Source organism: Medicago sativa, chromosome 6 (genome assembly GCF_051527215.1).
Source record: "Medicago sativa cultivar Bolivia chromosome 6, Bolivia_mono, whole genome shotgun sequence".
Classification (NCBI taxonomy): domain Eukaryota; kingdom Viridiplantae; phylum Streptophyta; class Magnoliopsida; order Fabales; family Fabaceae; genus Medicago; species Medicago sativa.
In genome coordinates this window covers 65,826,759-65,844,669 of record NC_140754.1, presented here as the reverse complement: position 1 = coordinate 65,844,669, position 17,911 = coordinate 65,826,759, and the positions used below count along the sequence as shown (strand labels likewise).

The 17,911-nt window shown below is 36.5% G+C and overlaps 3 protein-coding genes across 3 annotated transcripts; 1 reads left to right on the top strand and 2 right to left on the bottom strand.

Moving 5' to 3' along the window:
- The first annotated feature begins 407 nt into the window (after positions 1-407).
- Positions 408-1,406, top strand: LOC146916405 (uncharacterized). The gene is made up of 2 exons (XM_085721619.1): positions 408-772; positions 860-1,406. Exons 1-2 carry the CDS (start codon positions 597-599, stop codon positions 1,404-1,406), a joined length of 723 nt encoding a protein of 240 aa, XP_085577745.1. The 5' UTR covers positions 408-596.
- A 1,693-nt stretch (positions 1,407-3,099) lies between these two features.
- Positions 3,100-6,301, bottom strand: LOC146916404 (BAG family molecular chaperone regulator 3-like). Its single transcript, XM_085718531.1, has 4 exons — positions 5,386-6,301; positions 4,722-4,978; positions 4,149-4,295; positions 3,100-3,795 (listed from the first exon to the last, which is right to left on the bottom strand). The coding sequence occupies exons 1-4, from the start codon at positions 5,633-5,635 to the stop codon at positions 3,379-3,381; spliced, it is 1,071 nt and encodes a 356-aa protein (XP_085574657.1). The 5' UTR covers positions 5,636-6,301; the 3' UTR covers positions 3,100-3,378.
- A 10,132-nt stretch (positions 6,302-16,433) lies between these two features.
- Positions 16,434-17,468, bottom strand: LOC146916403 (uncharacterized). Its single transcript, XM_085721618.1, has one exon. It carries the CDS (start codon positions 17,466-17,468, stop codon positions 16,434-16,436), a length of 1,035 nt encoding a protein of 344 aa, XP_085577744.1.
- Between the last annotated feature and the right edge of the window lie 443 nt (positions 17,469-17,911).

Genomic DNA, 17,911 nt, shown 5'->3' with positions numbered 1-17,911 from the left:
TCTTACTCACTATTTCTATTATTTACTGCATATGCTATAATCATATCTACATATACTCATAACTGCCTATATTTAAATGCTGGTATGTATGTGATAATACAGGGACTTGTGGAGGTTATTAAGGGACTAGGTCAGAATGTGGAACACAAGTTCTGTGTTAAGCATCTTTATGGGAATTGGAAGAAGAGATTCCCAGGAGCACATATGAAAGAGTTATTGTGGAAAGCTGTTAGAGCTACAACTGTTCCAGAATTTAACCAAGTAATGTAGAAAATTAAGGAAATAAATCCAGAGGCTTACAATGAGATGGCTAAGATTCCACCTGCACAATGGTCAAGATCTGCATTTAGCACAAGAACTCAGATTGATTTGCAGGTAAACAACATGTGTGAAGCTTTTAATAGATCTATTATTGGTCTAAGGGAGAAACCAGTCATCACCTTACTTGAGGGTATCAAGCATTATATAACTGTGAGGATTGTCAAGCAAAGGCAGATGCTTGAAAGGTGCAATGGTGAGATATGTCCAAAGATTCAAGTTCTGGTTGAAAAAAACAAAAGAGTTGTAGGGGGTGGAAGGCAACTTGGCATGGTGATATGGAAATGATTCACTTTAGTGTATCAAATGAGGCTGATACATATATTGTGAATCTGGCTCAAAAGACTTGTGCTTGTCGTAAGTGGGACCTAACTGGTATACCATGTGCACATCCTATTCCCTGCATTTGGCACAATGGTTTGGTTGTTGAAAATTTTGTGTCATCTTACTATAGGTATTGTTCTGTCTCTACTATATTTATATGTCTCTAATATTTATTCCTTTAATCACATGTTAATATGGTGTTAATATCTTGTTGCAGGAAATCACAATGTTTAGCTACTTACTCTCACATTGTGCTACCTTCAAATAGACCTAAACTTTGGCCAGTCACAAACACTGAACACATCAATCCACCAGGCATGAGAAGGTCAGCAGGAAGGCCCAAAAAGCTAAGGAAGAAGGCCAATGATGAATCTGTACGCAGTGGAGATGCTGCAGGCAATGGTGGTGTGCTTCCAAGACAGCTTAAAACAGTCAAATGCATGAAATGCAACAAGTATGGTCACAACAGTAGGGCATGTAACGGCAAGAGTGCTGCTGACAGGCAACTTCCAAAAGGTGCAAACATGCAGAAAAAGACAAAAGGGAAGGGTAGATCAAGTGGACCAACTGTGCAAGCTGCAGGCCTAACCGGACCATCTGTGCAAGCTGCAGGCCCAACTGGACCATCTGTGCATCCTGCAGGCCCAACTGGACCACAAGTGAATGATGCAGGCCCATCTGTGAAGGTTGCTGGCGTTAGGCAGAAAACGAAGAAACAGAAGACAAAGGCTAAGGATGTTGAGGTTGTTGTGTCTCAGGGATAACAAGCTCCACAAACACAACCATCCCAAGATTAGATTAAGCTTATGTTAGTTTTTTGGTTAAGGTGGATGTAATTTTTTGGCTTATTGTGCTATCATGTCAATGTATGCTCCACAAACAGATGGTTTTTTTTTGCTAGCAGTATGGTACTAATTTCATGATGTAATGACAATTATGGTTTGATATTTATCTAATTTCTAATTGTTGCAAAATTATCTACTTATTTGCGTGATGAAAATCAAATTCAAATTTTACTTAATTGTGTATGATGATTCCATTTCTGTAAGCAAATACTGAAAAGTTGTTTATAAAAATAAGAGGAATATTTTTGCATCCTCGCTAAAATATAAGGACTAAAGGCGCAAACACAACCTTATATGTCCTGTTATGCATTTTTTGCATAGCAGACTTATGCAATGCCTTATTAGTGCTCTGTTATGCTGTTTTTCAGTGAATCAAAATCAAGTTTAACATCAAATGATAGGCCAATCACTTCATTTCATTCATAACCAGTTCAAACAACTCAAATTACAACAAACAACTCAAATTACAACAAACAACTCAAGATTTAACTTGAACAAGACAACATAAACAACAAAACTTAATGGCTTAACATAACAACACAGACCACTAGTTCCTAATTTCCTTCCTCTTCAAGCCTTCAACATAACAACACAGACCAATCCCATAATGACCACAACAGCTAGAATAAGCAACCCTTGACAAAATTTTAGCTTCTTTTTCAAATCCTCATCTTCTTTCAGCTTCATGTTATCCTTCTTCTTAAGTTCATCAACTCTCTTCATTAATGACAAAATCACCTCCTTTGCACGCCCAGACATTTCTTCATCCTACCAATTGAAGAAACTGCATCCCTTTCGTCACTGCAACTGATTGCCCAGACAAAACAAATTGTTAATTCTGGGTTTCAACTTATGCTCACAAAATCATTTGACATAATCTGAGATTTACCTTGTATAACCCACATCCATTAAACTTGCGCCCAGGATTCTCAGTTGTCCAAGCAGTAGTAAGAGGTGAATCAAGATCACACCAGCAACGCACATCTCTCCTACGTGAAGCACAACTGTTACTGGACACAGTATATTGTGACATTTTCGAATTTCTAAAACAGGTCAGAAACTTGCGAAAATTTGAAGAAGAAAACGAGGAGGAAGATGAGAGAAAGTTGTGAAAAAGAGGAAGGAGAAAACGATGAGGATGAAGGAGATGATTTCTGAAAAGATTGAAACCCAAATTGGGAATTAGAGTTTTTGAATTTTATGAAGGAGGTGAAATCGATTTCATCTTTCTTTTAATTTTTGTTTTTTTTTAATATTTGAAATGATAAAATTGTTTTTTGAAATTAAAAATCCTCTTTCTTTTTTTTTTTGTGAAATTAAAAATCCTTGTTTTAATGACATGTAAATAGTATTTTCCAAATTGGCAATGCCACATAGGCCAAAATCTACCACATCTGCGTTTTTGGAGGAAAAAATGGGGGGTAGGACCAAAAGTGCAACAAAAATGATAACTGAAGGACAGTTTTGTCCTGTTTTAAAAGGGCAGGACCAATTTCGCGAGTAGGCCAAAACACGAGGACCAAAAGTGTAATTAAGCCTATATTGTATCCAACAACTCACCATCCCATTCTTGATCGATTTCGGTTGGTTGGGGTGTACATAGAACTCAAAATTCAAAGCTACAAATACACACAATTTTATATATCTATCAAAAATAGGCCCAAACATTTGGTAAATGAATTCGGAAGACACCATAATAATCACATAAAAGTAACTTTTTTATGATACTCACTATCATAGCAACCCCATTTATTTTTCATGTAAATGACATATTATAGGGTTTACTAAACAAATCTAAATACACAAAAGAATGTAAAACATATAACACTCCAAGTGGAATACAAATCCAAATCATATCCACACAAGTTCAAACATGTGGCATGGTAATTTATCACTCAAAGAATTCCCAACTGAACTTAGGAGGACCTGAATTATTGGTCATTGAAGGAGTAGTTGTGGATGTAGATGTAGATGGAAATGTGATTAATGGTGGGGTAGAATCAAATGTCTCCCATTTTGTAGTAACAACAACTCCTGAGGGTTGGTGTTGTTGTTCCTGAAAAACAAGTGAAAGCTCATTTGAGTTTTTTCTAGGTTGTTCTTCTTGTTGTTCTTGAATTGGTACTATTGACCCATGATAACCATTTGAATGAATTTGTTGTGGTTGCTCTTGAATTGTTTCCAATCGTTTCCCATTTGAATGCTTTTGTTGAGGTTGCACTTGAGCATGAACATCATTGCCATTTTGTATAGAATTCTTAGCTTTTAGCATATCCAATGTTTCAACATACTTTTGAACTCTCCTTACCTTCAAAATGTTTCAAATTGGAAAACCCATAAAATTAATGAACAAGTAAACAACAAAATAGCAAAAAACAAAATAAACAGTTATTTTGGTCGCTAAATATGAGGTAATACCACTTGGTCTCTAAATATGTCGGAATTACAAAAATATACTCAAGTGTGTGTTTTGTTAGTAATTTCATTGACCAATTTGACTAACGGAATACACGTCAAAGGACCGCATGGAAAAATATAAAAATAATTTTGATACATTCATAGACTATAATACAAGCATCATATACATTCAATGATAAAAGTGAATATTTACTAAAATATCAAAATAAAAACAAGGCAAGTACAAAATGCATAAAATGTTACCTGCATTTTTCTTTGCAATTTGACATCGCCATCAGTAATTATACCATCCAATTTAAGCAATTGATTCATCAATAGCTCAATAAGACCAAGCACATCTGATTCTACAACTTTCCCACCTTTGCTAATTATTGATTCAAAAGCAGATACCTAATCAATTCCAGTAACTAATTAGTACTCAATTCTCAACTACTACTCAAGCATTTAATACAAACCAACCTCACTCATATAATTGTTTGAAAATGTAAATGAAAAAAAAAAGTACTAGAACTCCAAAACAAGTCAATCACCAATTTAATTTATTCATCAAATTGTAGAAGTCATATAATTTAGCTCAAAAATATTTAAATTTTCAAAAATTCTAAAATTAAAAAAAATCACCTATCTAATTATTTGTCCATTAGGGAGTAATGCAATAGACCAAATTGTATGACTCATAAAGTTTAAAGACTAAATTGATGATTCACTCAGACGAAAACACATAAATTTCGTAAGAAACTAATGCAAAAGAACAAATCGTATGACTCATACAATCTCAGGACTAAATTGATGATTCACTCAGACGTAAACACGTACCCGTCCGGCAAGCCTATCTACTTCCAAGCTAATCTGTGAGATAGATTTTGCAGCTTTCTCCATCTTAGCATTCTTCCTCAATTCCAAAATCCTTTTCTCTTGACTAATAGGATCTTCCACAAGAACTAGTTTAGATTTGTCCTTTACACCAACTACATCAAGAAAAGCCTTAGAATCCCTCTCTTTGTCTTTGTAAAACAACTTTTGATCTTGATGATGTAAACCAGTTGGTCCTGACAACATTTTCTTCAAATCCCCTGCAACACCAACCAATGTCACCAAATCACAACTTTAAAAAATACAAAGAATAAAGAAAAGAAAATTAAAAACAACATCAAAAGAAGAGAAATTACTTGGTAAACAAATTAACTATAAATAGAAACAAAACTCAAATAATTGAGCTAAATCATAAGAATTCGAGTTTAAATCTTAACTCAGGTTTACTCAACTTTCAACTTTCAACCGAACTTCGAATTACATGAGTCTTTTTCTCAAAAATCATAATGAAGCATGGATACGGACACGGACACTGACACGCCGACACAGCTAATAATTTGACACGTGTTCGACACCGGAACACGCCTAATCCGAAGAGTGTCCGTGCTTTATAGCGGAAGATTAAAACAAACAGAAAATAGATAAAAAGAAATGTGAAAAGATTTACCAAATGTGGCTTGTGAACTAATATTGACTTCATGATAAATTGAACCAAACTTGACCCTAACTCTAATTGTAGGAACCAAAGCAGGGTTACGATTTGAATCAGTGGTTCTTGTTTGAACCAACATTCCACCTGGCCTCATCTCCCATTCCATTGAACCCGGTTCAGCTCTGCAACCACCTGAGCTTATAGGTGAAGAAACACCATTTGTCTTATTATTACCATGATTATGATTATTCCTCATCCTCAACATCTTCTTTCACTTTCACAACTATGCAACAAAAGTGGTATGAACTATGAACTATTTAGAGAGAGAAAGAGTCAGAGAGAGAGAGAGAGAGAGAGAGAGAGAGAGAGAGGGTTAGATCTCTGAGGAAACTGATTCTATACAAAACTTGACAGAAAATTCACCGACCCAATTCACCAAAAGGCTGCTAGAACATGTTACAGAAACCTCTGACCCCAGCATTCCACAAGTCCACAATTACGAGAGAGAGAAAAAAAACAAAAGATTTGAGGTTCAAAGAGAGAGAGAGAGAGAGAGAGAGAGAAAAAACTGAACACTTTTTTTTTTTATCAGAAGAATCAATAACTTTAGTAGGAAAAACAAATCCAACCCAACAAAAATTTAATTTGCAAAACCTCAAAGCAAAGATCTTTACAGCAAAATGTGGCTGAAAATATTGATGGGTCTATAACAATTTTTCAGCATAACCTTAACCAATAAGTAAGAAAAAAAATAAAGAGAAAAAATTTGTGTTTGATGATCAATGAGAAGCTAGGAATTGAGAGAGTAAACAATTCCAATGATGAGGAATTGATTCTCTCTTGAAGTTCTTGAGAAAATGGAAGGGGGATGAAAATGAGAAGAGAAAATAAAATAATATATATGAATGAATATAAAAATGAGTGGCCAGCTAACTTAGGTGACACCCTGTGATATTCATATATACTACATTATATTAATTAATTTAAGAATTAACTTTTTTTTAGTAGTTGTCATGAGGGGATCAATTATTATTTTGTTTTTTCTGATCATGTAGTTAATTAAAGGAAGCATTACATAAGCAATAAGTAGGATCGGAATTTCTTTTCCATTAATTTTCAATAAATTTTGATAGTTTTGGCTTAGTATAAAAGTCAAAATTTTATCATGGTAAAAGCTTGAATAATCTCTCAAATAAAACAATAGCTTGAATAAATTTACATAGAATTGAAACTTTTTCTTAAACAAGTTTAGTAATTAATTTTCCATAGAAAATTGAACAAATATGTTGCGTTTTGTTTTATTTTAGAATATTAAAAAAATATTGACCGGTCTCCTTCAAATACAAATCAAGAAAAAGTATAAAAAAATTTAGGAAAAAAATAAAACATTCAAAACAATTTAAATAGTAAAATTATAAAAATATTTCTCTTATGTTATAATTTTGGATATCTCACTGTAATTGTATCAATTAATTCATCAATAAGGTAAAATTATATGAGTGGTAAAAATAAAGCTCTCTTTGCTATTTACATTTAGGTATTGAAATAGTTTTTTTTTTGTTAGAAAGTTAATAAAAAAAATAGTTGATAATTAATCTAGTGACAAGCATCACCTAAAATTCATATATACAATTGTGAAGTATCAAGTTTAAACTCAATGAAAGTGTCCCGCATAACATTCATATTGCTACAAAATTTTCATGGGCACATGCGATTAAAAAGCTTTAGTTAAGTATAAATTGTTCCAGACATGAGTTTGAATTCTAACTGAAACAATCTTTGATCAAATATAATTTTTATTGCTATCAACATTTTCATGGGCACATGTGATTAACAAGCTTTAGTTAAGTATAAATTGTTCCAGACTTGAATTTGAATTCTAACTGAAACAATCTTTGATCAAATATAATTTTTACCTCTTGATTGAACTCTCTAAATTATGAGGGTTTGATTTTCATGAGAATTAAAGGGTTGAGAGAAAAAATTTGACAAAAAAGATATTTTTTTTGAAGGAACAAAAAAGATATTTATTATTCTAAGTATATGTATCATTTCAAATTTTTATAAGAAATATTTTTATTTGTCATAGATCTAGCGCAAGTAGATAATGCATAATGCGTATGAATATCATAAATTTGAGAGTATTGAGTTCGATTACTATTCAGAAAAGAAAAAATAAGTTGTGTCCACATGAGCTTAGCTCACTTGGTAAGGGATAATGCATAATTTATGCAGGGGTCGAGGTTCGAACCCCGGACACCCCACTTATTCACTTTAAGGTGAATTTCTCTAGCCGTTAGGCTACTTGACAAAAAAAAAAAGTTGTATTGTCTATTTTAAATTGGGTTTTTCTATCATGTTTAAATGTCCACATGTTCAAAAGTATTTTAAATTGGGTTTTTCTATCATGTTTAAATGTCCACATGTTCAAAAGTTTAAAATAGTAACTTTATATTGAAACTTGTACATTTTATATTTAACATACGACTTTTTAATAAATAATTTCGTTTTTCAATAAAAACTTAATACTTTTAGTTGTTTTAACATACAATATTACACATGTTTGAGAAATCATTTCAAGATACACCCTTGTTAATTGAGAAATATTTATATGATCACAGTCACAACTAAATGCATTTAGACGCAATCACACATATAAGAGAACTTGTCAATTAAAAGTGCTTCTCAATTAATTACTTTAAAACTACACATTATATTATCTAAGACTTTGTTGAACACAAACCGACAGAGAGAACAATGTGGTTATAGTACTGTTAAGTTGCTTTTCTTTATACAAAAAAAGTGTTCCTGTGCATTATGATGTACAAAAAAAGTTGCTTTTCTAGAAGCCACGTGTCAATTTGAGGGCAAATAAGGTAATTCACACATTCAAATCATTGTCTCTCGTTAGTGGGAGTCATACAACTATTGGCTGTCTTTGGCAGTCAATTTTGGTGACGCAGTAATTCAAAACAGTGAAAGTTTTACAAGCCATAACTTATGATTGGTCACACGTGTACTTCCTCTAATTGTAAAAGAACCAAGTCTGGTAATTTTCTTTAGGTGAAAGCAACAATCAAATAATAAAACCTAGAGAATCTGATTACTTATTTTTCTAATCTTTTCTTATTAGTTAATTTGTTTACACGTGATGTTTCTCCTCTTTTGTGCCTTTTAGTAATAAGTATGTGTAATTTAAGAATCAAAACTTTGCTTTTGATCCAATCAAATAGAAACCCTTGCTACTGTTTTAGTTCTATTGAATTATTTTCAATTTTTAATTTGTTTTGGATAACAAATAAAAAAATCACTCTCTTTACTTTTTAAATTTTTTGAAATATATGTAGACATAGGGATCGATTTCAAATATAAAAAAATGAAACCAATTTGTAAAATTTGAAAAATTTAGGAACCAATTTGCAAAACTAAAAAATAAATATGGATTAATGTGTAAATTTTTTAAACATATAATATGAACCAATATGCATAATTTGAAGCAACATGGAGACCAATTTGAGATTTGTATTAGAGATTATATTTTTGATCCTATTTTTAAATACCATGTGATTACTCATGTTTTTTTTCCCATGTGTTAATTTTAATTGTAATAATAAACTGAACAAAAAGGAATAATTAAACCCCTAAAAAATGAATAATTAAAAATAAATAAATGATGGTATTTTGGTCCCTTTCAATTGAGGTAAAATTTCATTTTTATGACATTACATTCCAATAACTTCATTTAATGAAATCATTTTGTTAGCTTGTCTATTCTTCTTTATAACAAGCAGTTGTAAATTTACGATACAAGTCCTTTTTTACAATTTAGTCGTGTAATAAGATTTTCAGTTAACTAATCTGCAAATCGTAACTGTTTGTATTTACCGTCCATTGATGTATAATTGAGTTTTGGACTAACTGGATTTGTCGTTAAAGACAATACTTGATCCTAATTAATGGTCAATTTTTTCGTGAACAATGAAACTTTATCCAAATTGGAGAAAACAAGCATACACGTGTGAGATCAACAAAGTTATGGGAAATAGATTTTATAACCACTATCCCCCACTTTTTGGTGAAAAAATTAGGACTCTCGTTATTGAGTGTTAGAGCATCTTGAACGAGGGTTCTTTTAGAGGAAGAAATAATAGAAATAACATGCAACTATATAAGAACTCTGTACTTGCAAAAGTACGGTGATAGAATATAAGGTTTAGACGGTTAATTGGATGTCTTGAGATTGCTCCCAAGGGTGGTATTTATAGCCTTCTATGGGCTTGTTTTGTGGTTACTTAGGCAGCAAGTAATAGAGGTGTTTCAGGTATTTAGGCGTGTTCTAGAGGCTTCTAGAAGCGGATAGAGGCGGTGTCCTGGCAGAGACGCGCCTTTGAGCCTTAAAGCCCATCTGGAGGGCGCTGAGGCCTCTGGGAGGTCTAAAAGCCCTTTTGGAGGTCTTCGAGGTCTTCGGGAATATATTGAAGGTTCGCAGCCCCCCAAGCATGACTCTTGGGACAAGGCGAAGTGATTGATCTATTGAAAATTTTAGCTTATGCTTCGTTTATGGTTCGTATGTTTCCTTGGGTGTTTATCGTCCGGTTTTGGAGAGCCCCTCTAGGGAGGTGTTACCTTTTCCTTAGAGCTCCCAAGGGAGTGTATATATGACTTGTTTTTATAGGTTGACTGCTCATAGTACCCGAAGCACGAGTCTTGGGAGAAGGCGAAGTGGTTTGTCGTGGCGTGAACAACATATCAGGGCGACTTCCTTGAGGGCGAGCTCTGTTTAACTAGTCGGGGATCTTGACGGTTCAGATTTCGTGACCTTTCGCTGGTGTCGACGTGTTTGAATCATGAAGAATTTCGTCCACGTGTTTCCACTCATTGTGAAGGTGACGCTTTTCTCGGGGCGGCTTTAATTGCTTTTCCCATAAAAGAGTGTCATTCCTTCATTTCTTCTGTTTCATTTCCTTCTTTTTGACCTTACAGCTTTATACTCCTTTCAGCTTGTTGCTTTCTGGATTTTTCAGCTTCCAACTCTTCAAACTAATCAGGTATTTACTCATTTCACTCTTTTCTCTTTTTCGAAAATATTTGGCTTTCGATTTAGGGATGGTTCTTATTCGAGAGTGTGACGATACGGGTAGGGTGCTTTCCCCCACAAACTCTGAAGAGAGGAATCATATAAGTAGAGATTGTTTGAGACATGCAACACATCCTAATGGAGTGATTTATTGGGAAGTTTACGAACTAGATCTTAATGGTGATAGGCTTTTTGGTGAGCTTTCAACTGATAGGGATAGCGATAGTAGTGATGGTTCTGATAGTGATTTTGTTTTCCTCTATGCCACTTCAGGGTCGATTTAGGGGAAGGAGACCTGTCCGTTTACGCCTCCACCACTGAAACGAAAAACGGAAACTTTATTTTTATGTTTTGCTGTTGAGTCAGAAATGGAATCATTTTCAAAAGAAGTTGTTAACATCACTTCCTTGTACGTGGAGCCTAGTCTCGTAAATTTCTTTAGGAGTGAGAGAGATATTTCGTCGACTGGTCATGAGAAGGACGTGAGGTGGCGCCTTGTGGTGAAGGCGTGAATGTGTGCATTCAACACCCCGTGGATGAGGAGGTGTATTATATGTATGCCGCGGTTTTAGAAGAATTTGGGGTACAAATCCCTTTCAACGCCTTAGAAATGGACGTTTTAAAGTTCTTGAACGTGGCGCCTTCGCAGATTCGCCCTAACAGTCGGGAATTCGTTTGTGGCTTCGATATTCTTTGTAAGGCGTTGGAATTGGAGCCTTTCGGTGGTCCTTTTTTTTTATTTTTATGGGACTAAGGATGTGAATAAGGGGACGTGGGTATCCATTAGTGCCCACCCTGGCAAGAAACTTTTTCCACCCTATGCTTCCAATTTTATGAAGGATTGGAAAAACACATTTGTCAAGATAAAGGGGCCGCCTAACTGTGTGATTGCTTCTGTGTTGGTCGAGAGAGAGCCAAAATTCCCCCTAAGTTGGACTTATGCTTCTGCTGCTGTAATGGGTTATGAATTTGATAAGATGACGCCATATGAGTAGGGTGTGGTATGTTTTCTTGAAAAGATGTTACTTTCTGATATCCATAAGCTCTTGGATAAAGAAAGGGATCCAAAGGATCTGGATGCCTACTTGCGTGAGTGTCGTGTTTCATTAGTTTGTTTCTATATTTTTATTATAAATTTAGTTTTTCTTTACATGTCGAATTTGTTATTTTGCAGAACCGATGATTCCCCTTACTCCTTCAGAGAGGAAGAAATATCTGGCTGAGCTGAAGGCGAATAAAATTGTTGATGGGTATGCATCCAGTGACCCAGCAGGTGTGCTGCACCGCAAGACGAAGAGGAAAGATCTTGCTTCGAAGGCGGAGGATGTTTCTGGTCAGGTAGAAATGGACACTGACCAAGTGGATATGGCTGGAGAAGGAACCGTGATTGAAATTGCAGAGATTCCAAAGAAAACGAAAGGGAAGACTGGCAAGGCGGATTCGAGACATACCCATCTTGCGGACGGGGATACTGCTGACAAGGCCGCCAAAGCTGTGGCGACATCTTCTTTGAATGAGAAAGTGGCAGAGTCTTTTTGGCATAAGGACTTCGACTTTCGGAGGTATAAGTAGTTGCTTTTTTGTTTAAACAAACCTTTTGTTCGTGGTCTATATTTTATAGATTGTTATCGTATTGCAGATATATGGATGAAAAAGTTCCTTTGGTGGATGTGGATGTTGTTGTAGGCATGAAGAGTAAATACGGCGACCTGGTTATGGATGTTGGGATGTCAGCTCTCCACATTCTTTTGGTGAACCATGTGATGGAGAGAAAGCATGTTGACTTGAAGAAGAAGTATAGAGATCGGCTGAGGATGTTGAGAAATGGAAGCACAAAGCTACTGACTTGGAGGTTAGATTAACCGAGGCGTTAGAGTCTAAGAAGGTGGCCGAGACGTCTGCCAAAGATCTAGAGAGGAATCTGACAAGTGTCACTGCCGAAAAAGATGTTGTGTAGCTGGAAGAGATTCTTTGAAGGAGAGGAAAGTTGAGTTGGAAGGAGAGGTTGAGAAATGTAAAGGCGCACTTGCGGAGTATTTTGAAGACGGATTTGAGCGTGCCCGTGAACAGGCTCTGCATTTCTATCCTGAAGCATATTTGAGTAGCTTGGACTCCTTTAAGATTGTTGTGGATGGCAAGTTGGTGGATGAGGAATGATTTCCTGCTTTTTCTTTGTTGTTGTAACTTTAATTTAATATGGCGACCATATGTGGCGCTTTCTCTGACATCTTTAAGGTGATTTTAAGGTCATTTTAAAAATACTCTGGCTATCTTATGACTGCATTTTATTTATGCCTTAAAACGTAATTTTCCTTGGTAGTTGATTTTAAGCTTGTAGTGCCTTTTTTGTTTTTATACTTGTACTCTTTGTTGGGAACTGTTGCTTGTGGCGTTTTTTTTGAAGAATCTCAATTTTGTTAAAGTCGCTTCATGAGAGATTTTTCTTTTTCTTTGGCGATTTAATTGATTTTCTTTGAGGACTGTGTTTGTTGATTATTTTTCGGATATTTGTTTCGGTTTTGATCACATAAGCGTTTTTTTTGCCATTATGATGTTGCAGAGATTTTCTGTTTTGGCGATTTTCGTTAATTTGCGAGCCTGTGTTATCCATTTTTGGTGTAATGTACCGGCGACTTTTGTCTGCTCGGTTTTAGATAGGTGTTTTATACGAGGTTTCTTGTGATCCTTTTTGAGAATGTCTAAGTCTTTGTGAAGTTATTCTGATGGTCTACTCGTTTCTCTCTTTCGTTTTCTTTCTTTTGTTAAGTCCAAACACTCCGGCAACTTTTGTCGACTCGGATGTATCCGAGAGGATTAGAAAACTCCTCGGCGACTTTTGTCGGCTCGGAATATTGCGAAAAAATTCCAAACGCTCCAGCGGCTTTTGTCGGCTCGGATGTATGCGAGAGGATTAGGAAATGCCCCGGCGACTTTTGTCGGCTCGGAATATTGTGACAAAATTTCAAACGCTCCGGCGACTTTTGTCGGTTCGGATGTATGCGAGAGGATTAGGAAACTCCCCGACGACTTTTGTCGGCTCAAAATATTGTGAAAACGCCCCGGCGACTTTTGTCGGCTCGGAATATTGCAAAATTAGTTCGGCAACTTTTGTCGGCTCGAATTTCCCGACGACTTTTGTTGGCTCGGTTGATCTTCATTTGTTCCTTGATTTCAGAAATTTCCTTTGTTCATTCTCTTGTTTTATTTTTCCTGAAGCTATTCTGCAGTAGGATTTTAGTATGTTGAAATGCAAAATTATAAAGAGGATAATTCAAGACAATATTAAGAAAGTTGGGTGCCTCGTTAAAAATCCCCGCCCTTGCAACGGAAAAGAGTGCTACCCAACCCCTTTTATTGATGAATGAAATAAATGAAATACAAAGATTAGTCTTCTGGAGGCTAAAGGTTCGCCTTATTCAAGATAAAATATTCCTAACTGTAATAATGACGTAAATTAACCACATTCCATGTATGTGGTACTGTATCTCCATTCAGCTCCTCTAGCTTATATGCTTTGTGGGGAAATTTTTCCCTGATTCTATATGGACCCTCTCAATTTGGAAGTAGTTTTCCAATTCTGGTTGGGGCGACCACTTGTCTCAATACGAGATCGCCCTCTTTCATCTCTCTAGGAATTACTTTGGAATTGTAGTGGCGAGTTGCGCGTTGTTTGGTTGCGAACTCTTTTATATGAGCTTGTTCCCTTATTTCGTCGATCATGTCCATGCTGCACCTGACTCCCATTTCATTAGTTTTTCAATGAAAAAGTCATGTTTGTTAGTAATTCTGTGTAGTTAAATTCGTAAGGCGAGTACCCTGCTAAAATTTTGTTTGCGATCGTAAAAATAAACAAACTACCTTCTTCAGATAAGTTATCTCTTCGCCAAGTAGGGCTGTCGATTTCGACCGGAAGCATGGCGTCGGTGCCATAAACCATAGTAAATGGAGTCTCTTTAGTTGTAGAGTGAGGAGTTGTGTGGTAAGACCATAACACCGATACTTATTTTGTTGTTTTCATAATTTGGACATCAATATTTATAACAGGTTGTGGCGAGAACTTGAAATTCAAAAAATAAAGAAAGCTTTTTTGGCGTTTACCTCGTGGAGTTGCTCTGCCCAAAGTCCTTTGGCGGCTTCTAATTTCTTCTTGGTACCATTTAGGATTACCTTGTTAGCTGCTTCTGCTAGCCCGTTTTCTTATGGATGTATGACTGATATAAATTTAGTCTGGATTCCTAGAAGTTTGCAGAAGTCAAAAACAGTAGAGCTAACGAATCCGGTTCTGTTGTCAGATACGATGCATGGTGGTAGACCAAAACGGCATATTATTTTCTTACAATAGAATTTCTTGACCCTTTCAGCTGTGATTTTGGCGACTGCTTCAGCTTCAACCCATTTGGTGATGTAATCCACGCCTACTATAAGAAACTTTAATTGTCTTGGAGCCAAAGGAAAAGGACCGACGATGTCTACTGCCCATTTGTGGAAAGGCCATGGAGAGTAAATTGAAGTCAATTCATGTGTTGGGGCGTGCTTTTTATCTGAGAACTTCTGGCAGTTATCACATTTCTTCACAAACTCGACGCTTTCTTGGAGCATTGTGGGCCAGTAATATCCCGCTCGGAGAAGTTTTGCTGCTAAAGCTCACCTTCCAATGTGGCTTACGTATACGCCTTCGTGTACCTCTAATAAAACCAAACTTGTTTCATCTTCACCTAAACATCTCAGCATTGGAGTGGCTCTTCCCATCTTGTATAGTTTACCTGACACAATAGTGAATTTGAATGTTCTTCTTCGAATCAGCTGCTCCTCTTCGTCGTTTTTTGAAGAGAAAGACCCCGTTAGGTATTTCAAATTGCGGGTCATCCATCCTTCCTTTTCTTCGGTAATAGAATTTACCTCAACGATCTCCGTGCTAGGCGATGCTATTACCTCCTGAATCACAATTTTGTTGTTACCCGGCCTGTTTGTGGTGGCGAGCTTGGCTAGTAAGTCCGCCCTTGAGTTTTGTTCTCGTGGAACATAGATGGCTTCGAAGAAGCTGAATCCTTTCGCTAAATCTTGGACTTAGTTGAGTATTTTTAGTCTGGTATTCTCCTGTGATCTGACTTGTTACCAATTGAGAATCACTCTTTGCTCTTAAGTTCTCCGCGCCCATTTCTCGTGCTAAAATCATTTTGGCGATGAGAGCTTTGTACTCAGCCTGGTTGTTACTCACCTTGAACTCGAATTTGAGGGATTGTTTGATTAGAAGATCATTTGGTCCTTCGAGTACGACACCTGCTACGCTTCCCTTTAGGTTTGAAGATCCATCCACTGATAGGAGCCAAATGTGTGGTATTTCTTCCTGGACTTGCGAAGTGAACTCTACGATGAAGTCTGCTAATAACTACAGCTAGTGCTAGGTGCTCTATTTTATGACACCTTAATTCTACTCCTTTAAAGACTCTAATCACGAAATAAACTGGTTTTCTCCCATATCCGAGTCTTCTACCAATACTCAACTCATGGCATTATCAGAAATTGCTAAATAAAGAAAGAGGATGGTGTTCTTACTAGGACGATGCAGGATAGACGGGCTAGACAATAAGGTTTTTATTTTTGGAAAGCCGTCTTCACATTCTGTTGTCCATTCAAAGCTCTCTTTCTTCTTAATGAAGGCAAAAAAGGAGAAGGCTTTGTCGCCTGCGCAGGATAGGAATCGTGACAAAGCTGTTAATCTTTCAGTCAGCTGTTGGACTTCTTTGAAGTTTGACAGGCTTCTCATGTTAATGATCTCCTGGAATTTATCTGGGTTTGCTTCAATGCCTCGCCTGGTTAAGAGGAAACCTAAGAAATTTCCTACTTGCACGCCAAATGAGCACTTTGCTGGGTTCAAACGCATGTTGTATTTCCTCACCTGTCCCAATATTTCTTCCAAATCTTCTGTGTGGCTGGATCCTTCTTTAGTTTTCGCCACTAAGTAATATATATATACTTCAAGGTTTCACCCTATTTGTTGAGAAAAAGTTGTGTCCATGCATCTTTGGAAAGTAGCGCATGCATTTCTGAGACCAAAAGGTATGACTTCATAGTGGTAGTTCTTGTTGTTAGTCATGAATGTTGTTTTTGGTGCATCTAAAGGGTCCATCCTTATTTGATTGTAACTAGAGTAAGCGTCCATGAAGCTGAGGGCTTTGAATCTTAATGCGTTGTCGATGAGATGATCAATGTTAGGCAAAAGGTATGGGTCTTTGGGGCACACCATGTTCAGATATGTGTAATCTATGCACATACACCATTTTCCTGATGCTTTTTTGACCAAGACAATATTGGCTAGCCAGGTTGAATATTTGATTTCATTGATGAAACGACCGTCAACTAACTTCTTCACTTCTTCGTCAACAACTTTGCTTCTTTCCTCGCCTAACTTTCTTTTACGCTGCACAACCAGTTTGACACCCAGGTTGACAGATAGATGATGGCATACAACGTCTGGATCAATCCCAGGCATACCAGAAGGTTGCCAGGCAAATAAATTAAGGTTTTTTCTTAACAAGGCTATAAGGGTTGCTTCTTCTATTGGATCTAAGGATGTCCCAATCTTCGTATTTTGGTAGATTTCAGGACCTATGGAGATTTCCTTCAGATCTTCAGTAGGTTCAAGGCGTTCATGTTGGAAATCTTCCCTGGGATCTAAATCAATCATACTCACCACAAGACCTTCCCCACTGCTTGCTTTCTTTTTTCCCTTCTGGAGGCGTAAACTGTTGTCGTAACATTCCCTGGCGACTTTCTGGTCGCCTCTTATGGTTCCTACTTTTCCGTTGTCTAGAGGATATTTCATTCCTAAAACCTTGGTAGAAAGGAATGCTCCCAAAAGATTAAAAGCAGGACGCCCAATAATTATATTATATGAGTTGGGCGAGTTCACTACGAGATACCAGACTCGAATTGTTTTTGCTTGAGAGCCGACACCAAAGGTTGTCTTCAGGGTGATGTATTCGCGCATATCTACTTGCTCTGCCGTGAATCCAGCCATCGTTTCTTTGAAAGGCTATAACTGTTCAGAATCTAGGCCCATTCGTTCGAACGTATCATAATAAAGGATATCAGCTGAACTTCCTGGATCGATCAATACCCTTTTAACATCCCATTTGAAAATTTGAAAAGTGATGACCATGTGGTCGTCGTCGTGTGGAATAATATCTTGATAAACCTTGGGTAAAAAAGTGATGTCAGGCTCGCGTTCCGATGCTCGACTGTTATCCTCTTAGCATAGCATTACGTTTTGTGCATATCTTTTGCGGGAAGAACTTGATTCTCGTCCTTCGGCGAATCCTCTTGAGATAGTGTGAAGAATATGTCTTTACTCTTCATTTTGGCTTTCCTTCTTCGCTTCATGTTCTCTTTCTGACTTTCTCTTATCCTCGCCCTTGTCTTCCTTAGTGTATCCCCGAAGCTTGCCACTTTGTATGAGTTTCT

Bases quoted from the DNA above. Each gene is read 5' to 3' on its own strand.
- LOC146916405 (XM_085721619.1), top strand. From the start codon at position 597: ATGGAAATGATTCACTTTAGTGTATCAAATGAGGCTGATACATATATT. The intron at 773-859 runs GTATTGTTCTGT...ATCTTGTTGCAG, and splicing joins TTTGTGTCATCTTACTATAG to GAAATCACAATGTTTAGCTA.
- LOC146916404 (XM_085718531.1), bottom strand. From the start codon at position 5,635: ATGTTGAGGATGAGGAATAATCATAATCATGGTAATAATAAGACAAAT. The intron at 4,979-5,385 runs GTAAATCTTTTC...TTGGTGTTGCAG, and splicing joins TAGTTCACAAGCCACATTTG to GGGATTTGAAGAAAATGTTG. The intron at 4,296-4,721 runs GTACGTGTTTAC...GGAATTGATTAG, and splicing joins TAGATAGGCTTGCCGGACGG to GTATCTGCTTTTGAATCAAT.
- LOC146916403 (XM_085721618.1), bottom strand. From the start codon at position 17,468: ATGGCTGGATTCACGGCAGAGCAAGTAGATATGCGCGAATACATCACC.